The following is an 8836-nucleotide window of genomic DNA, read 5'->3' on the forward strand; positions in this document are numbered from 1 at the left end:
TTGAATAGGAATCCATAACCCCTGCTTTCCTCTTCCCTCACTCCTCCCACCTTTCACGATGAAACTGTCCCAGAGTAAAGAAAGGGAACTTTGTGAGTACATATGAAAAGTGCAAGGCTTTACCCTTAACTCTCTGTCTTTATCATAGCTTATCATAGCTTTTCTTTTACAATGAAGGAGTCTCTACCATATATCAAATGAAACTAAAATGCCAAGCAAAACAAAGCCTATTGAAGAAATCGTATTTGTATTTGGGAGAAGTGCTCTCTTTACTAACACCTTGATCAGTGCCAGCTGCTGGGAATGAATTTCCAGTGGAAATCATTAACACAATTGGAGCAAAAGCAATAAAATGCAGATTGAATTCAAAACTTCTTGGTAAGCAGATGAAGCTCACTTTCTCACTAATATGAAAAAAGTGGCCAAGTGCAGTGGTTCACGCCTATAATACCAGCACTTTGGGAGGCCGAGGCAGGAGGATTACTTGAGCCCAGGAGTTCGAGACCAGTCTGGGCAACGTGTTGAAACCCCATCTCTACTAAAAATACAAAAATTAGCCAGGCATGGTGGCACACACCTTTAGTCCAAGCTACTTGGGAAGCTGAGATGGGAGGATCACTTCGGGAAGTGGAGGCTACAGTGAGCCGTGATTGTGCCACTGCACTCCAGCCTGGGCAACAGAGTGAAACCCTGTCTCAAAAATAAAAAAAAAGAAAGAAAAATTAACGGAATAACTAGGTTCTATTTCTGGTTCTGAACCCCTCCTATCCCAGCTGTTAGATCACCAGAGATATCTTTCGAACACACTGGTGTGAGGACCTGCTTTCTGAATAATCAGTATTACCTCTATTGGAACTATTTTTTAAAACATATTTCTGCTCTCTAGTCCCCCATCCCTAAAATACAGATACAGTTTATTAGGTTTGTTGTAGTAAACATGGATTAGTGTATACTAAATGCTGTCAGTCATTGTTATGACTCTTTCCAATTAGCACAGGCTCAATCCAGGGACCAGGGATTGTATTAAGAGGGTTGGACTGAGTTATAGGCTACAAGCAGGGCAGGTGGAGTTCTGACACCTGCAGCATCCGCACTGCTGCACTGGCACGTCTCTGTGCGGAAGCTGGTGGTGAATGTGCTCCTTGGGAATTATGCAGGGTAACAGGCCCACATGCGGGACTTCTCCCACCGGCTCCTGTTGACCACCCTCATCAGCCATGACACATCTGTTTCCAGGCTTTCAACTGGACAGTTCACCAGGTAGTGACTTTGCTGCTTTCTCTTGGGCCCAAGCATCAAGAGCATCCAACATTCTCCTGGATTAGGATGCTCCGGTCACACTGCTGCTGGTTTTGTTAGTGTGTAAGGAGCACACTCGGACTTTTGTCATTTGTGCTGAAGCTGCTCTTTTTCCTACAGCTGTATCAGTCAGGATTCTCCAGAGAAACAGAACCAATAGAATACACATAGATGCATATATCGATATATTTATTTGTTTAGAAATATTGATTTATTTTAAGGCATTGACTCATACGATTGTGGAGGCTGGCAAGTCCGAATTTGTAGCATAGGCAGGCTGGAGACCCACGGAAGAGTGGATGTTTGCAGTTCGCACCCAAAGGTAGTCTGCTGGCAGAATTCCCTGTTCCTTTGGGTCGTCAAGACATTTTTTATTAAAGTCTTTAGTTGATTGGATGAGGCCCACCCACATTATAGACGGTAATCTGCTTTACTCAAAAACCTACTGATTGAAATGTTAGTCTCCCAAAAATAAAAATAAAAATAAAAAAATAAACCTTCACAGAAAGCTCTAGAATAATGTTTAGCCAAATATCTGAGTATTGTGGCCTACCCAACTAGACATGTAAAATATACCATCACAACTTCCAAGTATACCACAGTGGCTTAACAAGTATGAGTGAGTCACAACGAGCTCTAGTCATCAGCTATATGGCCTGATCAATGGTGTGGGCCAGCACTTTTATTAAAACTTTTATTAAAACAATTTCCCAGGTATTGTCATTCCTCTGCAGACTTTTACTCATCATGAGCCTACAGCACAGCAGGCCCAGGAAGGGAGTTAACTGCCATTCGCACTGTACCCTGTCCAGCCACCTCCCTGCACACATCCCCAGGCTCCAGCCCTACCCAGAAAATCCAGTCAAGCACTGCAAGAACAGTTCTGCTACTCACATAAAAGGTGGCGCCATGCATTCATGTCCTTCAGTGAACATGCAGAAAGACTGAGTCAAACATGTGGCATGGAAAAGTGGAGCAATTCAATGGGATCTTCACTGGAGGGTTTTGTTGTTTGTTTGAAGTTCTGTGAGTTACTTGAATATCAAATACACTTACTTTCAAATATAGAAACCTGCATGAATCTCATAGCCAGATATATGATGGTGGAATATGTGCTGACTTGGATGATTGATAAATTCTTAAACATTTGAGGTGTGTTCAGATGATTCCTTCAGACCATCTCTTGTCAGGGAGAGTAAGAATTCTGAGACCGCTTATAACATTTCGCTTAAGCTTCTCAACGTAGAGGTGAGAAAACTGAGTTCCCAAATGCAAGTGATCTGCCCAGAAGCCACTTAACGATGTCAGTTTTTCCCATCACATCAAATCACAACTATCTAACCCTTCCCCCCACTTCCCACCTTTTTTTTTTTTTTTTTAACAGATCAATCATCAGAGTTCAAAGCTAAAATCATCTTCTGGTATGTTCTGCCCGTATCCGTTACTGTGTTTCTTTTTTCTGTGATGGGCTATTCCATCTATCGATATATCCACGTCGGCAAAGAGAAACACCCAGCAAATTTGGTGAGTGCTTAGTGTGGCAGGGATCTTTATTATAATAGTACACCTCCAGGAGGACAGAAGAGGAGGTTCTAGAGCAGATTCAGTTCCCTTTAAGGGCAGAGTGAAATTAAAGTTAAATAGCTGGTGAATTAAAAAACACTTTCTGGGCTGGGCATGGTGGCTCATGCCTATAATCCCAGCACTATGGGAGGCTGAGGCAGTTGGATCACTTGAGGTCAGGAGTTCAAGACCAGCCTGGTCAACAGCATGAAACCCCATCTCTACTAAAAATGCAAAAATTAGCTAGGTGTGGTGATGCATGACTATAATCCCAGCTAGTCAGGAGGCTGAGACAGGAGAGTCACTTGAACCTGGGAGGCCAAGATTGCGGTGAGGCAAGAGTGCGCCACTGCACTCCAGCCTGAGTGACAATGAGACTGTCTCAAAAAAAAAAAAAAAAAAAAAAAAAAACCTGCTTTTTGGATTAGCTCACTGACAGAATTTTTTTCCTTAGCTTTGAAAAGATGTTCTATGTAATGACCAAATTTTATAAGGTCCCGCAGATAAGTTCAGTCATGATCCCTGCCCTGCCCTTCTAGAAGTTCAAGCCTAGTTGGGGACTAGAATTTCAAAATAATACGTGAAGGCTAAGATGAGAGCAGGCACTGGGAACTCGGGGGGTACAAGGAGAGCCCTGAAACCCTACACAGGGGTTCAGCTCTCATGCCAGGGCTTGGCTATGAGAGGTGAGTAGGAGTTAGGATCCGTAGTGCAGGCAGAAGAAACAGCAAGGTGGATGTGTGGAAACTGCATGACATTCATAAACCAGGAGGCTACAGATGAGGAGCTAGAGAAGACGACGAGACTGGAGAGTGGGCGGTGGGTCCAAGTAAGGGGAGAACTGAGGTGCTGTTCTAAGGAGCTCAGCCTCATTCTACCGGCAAAGAGAAATCTCCATAGGGTTTTAGGTTAGAAGCATCATAGTCAGTATCAAGGTTTAGATCCAACCAGATATTAGTTCCAGGACAACTTGGAGCTGAGTAAGACTAGAAACAAGAAAAGCACCTAGGGAACTAGCTTTGTCCAGGGGAGAGAAGATTCAAGTCTAACAGGCCAGAGTGGGACATCAGGTTAGAGAGAAAGACGTGGAATGGAAACACACTTAGGAGGAACATGGCCAGGACTTAATCCTTCACAGTAAGAAGCAGCAAGAAAGAAGAAAGAATTAAACCCACGGAGGTGGGACCATGTGCTGAAGGGTTCTGAAGGGCTGAGCATATTTTTAACAATCAAAACCATTTTCTTGGGAACTATTAAAAGATGTGTTCCCGTGTACATGATAACGTACCTTGGTTCCTGTTAGTTCCGTTTATAAGTTTTTCTATGATTCTACCTGCGTTCAGGTTTCAGAGTTGGCTTCCTAATGGCATTGGGAGACCTTTTCTGGAAGGAACATTCACAGGAGAATTGACCACCTGTGATTTTTTAGAAACTTAAAATGTTGTAAAAGAATGAGGCTGAAGGTTCTGTTTTGTAAAGTTAAATGAAATCACATGGTAGAGTGACAATGAGGATTGTAACTCATGCTCTCTTAGAAAACAGGTATCTTTCACGGTACCCACAGCAATAATTTAATCTCGTCTGAGCTTCCCTGACATGATTTGGAGTTTCTCTCTCTACCATAAACTGGCAGATGAGTTTCCTTTTTTGGCCCTATTATAGCATGATAAGAATGGCATAAGGGATAAAAACCATCCCTGCTCATATATTTCCCGCCCTTTCTACATCCAGTTCTCATGCCTGTCCGCATTTCAAATATATCCAAAAACAGAGCAGGTAGCCCAGGTAACCACAGCTTATTAACAAGTACATAGCAAACTATAAATAAAACAATGTCACAAACTCTGCCACATTCAGTCTTTGCTACTCTTCATGTGGCTAAGATTCTGACTTTACAGAATGTAAAAAAGGTCGAGAAATGAAGAACTCCCCTGCCGGTTACAAGAGGGGGCACCAACGCCCCAGCCCCAGCCCTGGACTGGAGAAATGCCCACCCAGTGAACCACTTCTCACTTCCATGTATCTTCTGTGTGTCTTGGGTCTCTTGCCTCCCAGTGAGTGAGGTTTTCTGTATATTGCAAGCATAACTTTCATTTAGATGAGTTGGTAAGAGTAGGTCTTTAAAACTATCTGGTGACAAGATATTCTACCTAACAGCTGTTTCTAATGTCTCTCTAAAGTGAAAAGGTGAAAACCATTCTCTTTTCTCGTTATAGATTTTGATTTATGGAAATGAATTTGACAAAAGATTCTTTGTGCCTGCTGAAAAAATCGTGATTAACTTTATCACCCTCAATATCTCGGATGATTCTAAAATTTCTCATCAGGATATGAGTTTACTGGGAAAAAGCAGTGATGTATCCAGCCTTAATGATCCTCAGCCCAGCGGGAACCTGAAGCCCCCTCAGGAGGAAGAGGAGGTGAAACATTTAGGGTACGCTTCGCATTTGATGGAAATTGTTTGTGATTCTGAAGAAAACGCAGAAGGTACTTCCCTCACCCAGCAAGAGTCCCTCAGCAGAACAATACCGCCAGATAAAACAGTTATTGAATATGAATATGATGTCAGAACCACTGACATTTGTGCAGGGCCTGAAGAGCAGGAGCTCAGGTTGCAGGAGGAGGTGTCCACACAAGGAACATTATTGGAGTCACAGGCAGCGTTGGCACTCTTGGGCCCGCAAACATTACAGTACTCATACACCCCTCAGCTCCAAGACTTAGACCCCCTAACGCGGGAGCACACAGACTCAGAGGAGGGGCCAGAGGAAGAGCCGTCGACGACCCTGGTCGACTGGGACCCCCAAACTGGCAGGCTGTGTATTCCTTCGCTGTCCAGCTTCGACCAGGACTCAGAGGGCTGCGAGCCTTCTGAGGGGGATGGACTCGGAGAGGAGGGTCTTCTGTCTAGGCTCTATGAGGAGCCGGCTCCAGACCGGCCACCAGGAGAAAATGAAACCTATCTCATGCAATTCATGGAGGAATGGGGGTTATATGTGCAGATGGAAAACTGATGCCAACACTTCCTTTTGCCAGACCCCTACTGTGCAGACAAGTGATTCACCCCTTTGATCCCAGCCATAAAGTACCTGGGATAAAAGAAGTGTTTTCCAGTTTGTCAGTGTCTGTGAGAATTACTTATTTCTTTTCTCTATTCTCATAGCACGTGTCTGATTGGTTCATGCACACAGGTCTCTTAACGATGGTGGTGGGTGCCTAGAGTGCAGGGGCTGGCCGGTTGTTCTATGCAGAGAAAGCAGTCAATAAATGTTTGCCAGACTGGGTGCAGAATTTATTCAGGTGGGTATACTCTGGCCTCTTTGTTCATTATTTTCGAACAAGCACACTTGTACAGTTATTTTCTGAGTACTTCCCATGTGTACATAGCACTGTAAAAAATATTTTCCAAAGATCATTCACTTTATAAATACCACTTTTTCAGATTGGGTTTATTGCGAGCAGGAGGAGATACTTAAAACATGCACATATACCAGGTTGGTGGTAAGTTGGTCACATCTGAAAACCTCAACTGTTTAATCATCATGATTCATATTTTGAGTGAATACATCAGGCACAGACCTTCATGATGTCACACCCTCTTGGCTACTTTAAGAGGCCATCTTTAATACTTTATGAGTAGTTCTGGAGTATAAACATAAATGAGTATTCTTTGTAGTCAGAAAAGTGTCCTCTCAATAATTTAGTAGGGGCTTATTGTAAAGCACTATGTTACTATTATAATATTAAACATTAGAGTAGGCAGTGGTTCAAAGACTCTTTGGAATGTCTATGAATGAATATCCTCTATTCTTATAATACTAAAACCCATAAGTAAATATAGGACATGCAAGAGAAATAAGTTAAATGACTAGGTAAGGGAGCGTTTATTAAAATTTGACAAAATTTACTGTGGGAACTAAACTATGCCATAAAACAATAGCTTTCTAGCTCAATTCCAGTAACTGTTCCCATCTCCTTTACCACTTGTTAAGAAAATTAAATTCTTCAGTCACACTGCTTTGAAATGGGACAAAATCTATTAAGTTGAACCCTATATAATTGTTGATATTTTGCTTTTAATCTGACAAGCAGTAACTTCATATGGTTTGCCTTAATATATATTTGTTTTAATCATGAACTCATAATCCATTGATGCTCTTTCAAGAAAACAGATATCACCCATATTTCCTTATTGATATTTTTGGTACAGGCAGACAATCCTGGTAGGAGAGATGGATTCTGGGGTCATGACCTTTTGTGATTGCCCACAAATGCAAACAGTTTCAGATCTAATGGTTTAATTTAGAGAGTAATTATATTAAGCAGAGTGTTCTGTTATTCTCAATCTTTATGGAAATGATTCTGCTGGTTTTGAAGAACAGATGTATTACACTAACTGTAAAAGTAGTTCAAGAGTGAGAATGAATTGTTATTAAGAGCAAAAGAAAAATAAAGTGATTGATGATAGTTCTGCTTATTAATTCCATTCACAAAATATTTTCTAAGCACCTAATATGTCCTTCAGTGTCCTCATCTGTGCAATAGAAATAAGAGCTGCCTTAGGGCTGTTTTGAGAATGAAGAGAGTTGGACTATAGAAGGTATTTAGACCTGTGCTGGGCACATAGTGAGTGCTCCCTAAGTGTTTGCCATCATCATCGTTAACTGCCAGGTCCCATTACTAACTGCCAGAAAGAAACGCCATTTAGACATACAACTATAGTGATTCAAAGGCAGACCTTGTCTAACTCTGTTTTTCTTACTGGAGAGTAAATAGTAATTTGTTTCCTACTTTGTGCCCTCAGATTGAAATCCTTCAGTGGTTCAGCCACATTATCTGGCTTTGTAAAAGGGGAATGTAATTCTGAGTTGCTTTTACATCTCTTGTTATTCCAAGCATGTCAGAAATATTGAGCGTTCTCTAATTTTGCTGCTTCAGTTCTTTGCAACATATGTATATATTGAATCTATATAGATATACACACACATTCAAACATGAGCATACAGTATATATTTCTCATGGGGGTGGTGGCATCTTCTTAGATGCAGTATATCTGTGTGGGAGGCAGCTGTCATGCATCCTGTTCCTTCTGTGGCCAGGCCTCACCATCTCCAAGAAGCCACCCTCTGGTCTGCTTCAGATTTCATCTCTATGCCTGAGGTTCAGACGGAGCTGAGAAGTTGAAGTTTCAGAGTCCGACAAGTACAGTTGGCCCTCTGTATCTATGGGTTCAGCATCCATGGATTCAACCAATAGCAAATCAAACATTCATTAAAAAAGAAATCCACAAAGTTCCAAAAAGTGAACATTGAATTTGCATCACACTGAGTGCTACATTGAATGCACTTAAATGAAGTGATGTCTAGGCCTGTTGGGCATTACAAGCAATCTAGAGATGATGGAAAGTATACGGGAGAATGTGTGTGGGTTATCTACACCATTTTATACCATGGAGTTGAGCATCTGTGGATTTTTGGTATCCTCGGGGTTCCTGGAACCAATCCCCAATGAATACCAAGGGAAAACTATACTGTTCATCCTATCCCTGGTTATTCCCAGGATTTTATATGCCACTTGCACATTAGTTAAGTTTTCCTTATCTAATAGAAATAAAAAACATCTACTAGCAGCTCCATTTCCACACCCCATCAATCCTAAACAACTGGTGAAGGAAAATACCACCGCTACAAAGTGAGTGAAACGTAGCGCCACGTCTTCCTCTCAAGAAGGAAGTGAGGGAAGTGAACTTGTCACTGAAGCCCATAACATGGGAAAGATCTGGTGCCCCCTGCCCGCCATGCTGAGCCCAACTGGAAGGAAGTCAGTGCAGAGAAAAACTATTTGTACAGCCCAGAACACAAGACTGCCAGCTTGGTAAATCTAATGAGAACATTAAACAGAGGATTGGTTGTCATGGATGGGTACCCCTGGGTCATTAATCAAGTTATTTCTGGCCCACACATTACCACCCCCA

General features: G+C 42.0%; 1 protein-coding gene across 3 annotated transcripts in view; it reads left to right on the forward strand.

Moving 5' to 3' along the window:
- The window catches only part of IL20RA (interleukin 20 receptor, alpha), a 16349-nt gene extending 10192 nt beyond the window's left edge, over nucleotides 1-6157 (forward strand). For all 3 annotated transcript variants that reach the window (XM_011978425.1, XM_011978426.1, XM_011978428.1), the window contains 2 exons: nucleotides 2684-2823; nucleotides 5079-6157. In XM_011978425.1, the coding sequence (XP_011833815.1) occupies nucleotides 2684-2823; nucleotides 5079-5876 (938 nt within the window). In that variant the 3' untranslated portion in view covers nucleotides 5877-6157. The remainder of the gene's footprint in view (nucleotides 1-2683; nucleotides 2824-5078) is intronic.
- The last annotated feature ends 2679 nt before the right edge of the window (nucleotides 6158-8836 follow it).

The sequence above is a fragment of the Mandrillus leucophaeus genome, unplaced genomic scaffold, assembly GCF_000951045.1.
Source record: "Mandrillus leucophaeus isolate KB7577 unplaced genomic scaffold, Mleu.le_1.0 Scaffold194, whole genome shotgun sequence".
In the NCBI taxonomy this organism is placed as follows: Eukaryota; Metazoa; Chordata; class Mammalia; order Primates; family Cercopithecidae; genus Mandrillus; species Mandrillus leucophaeus.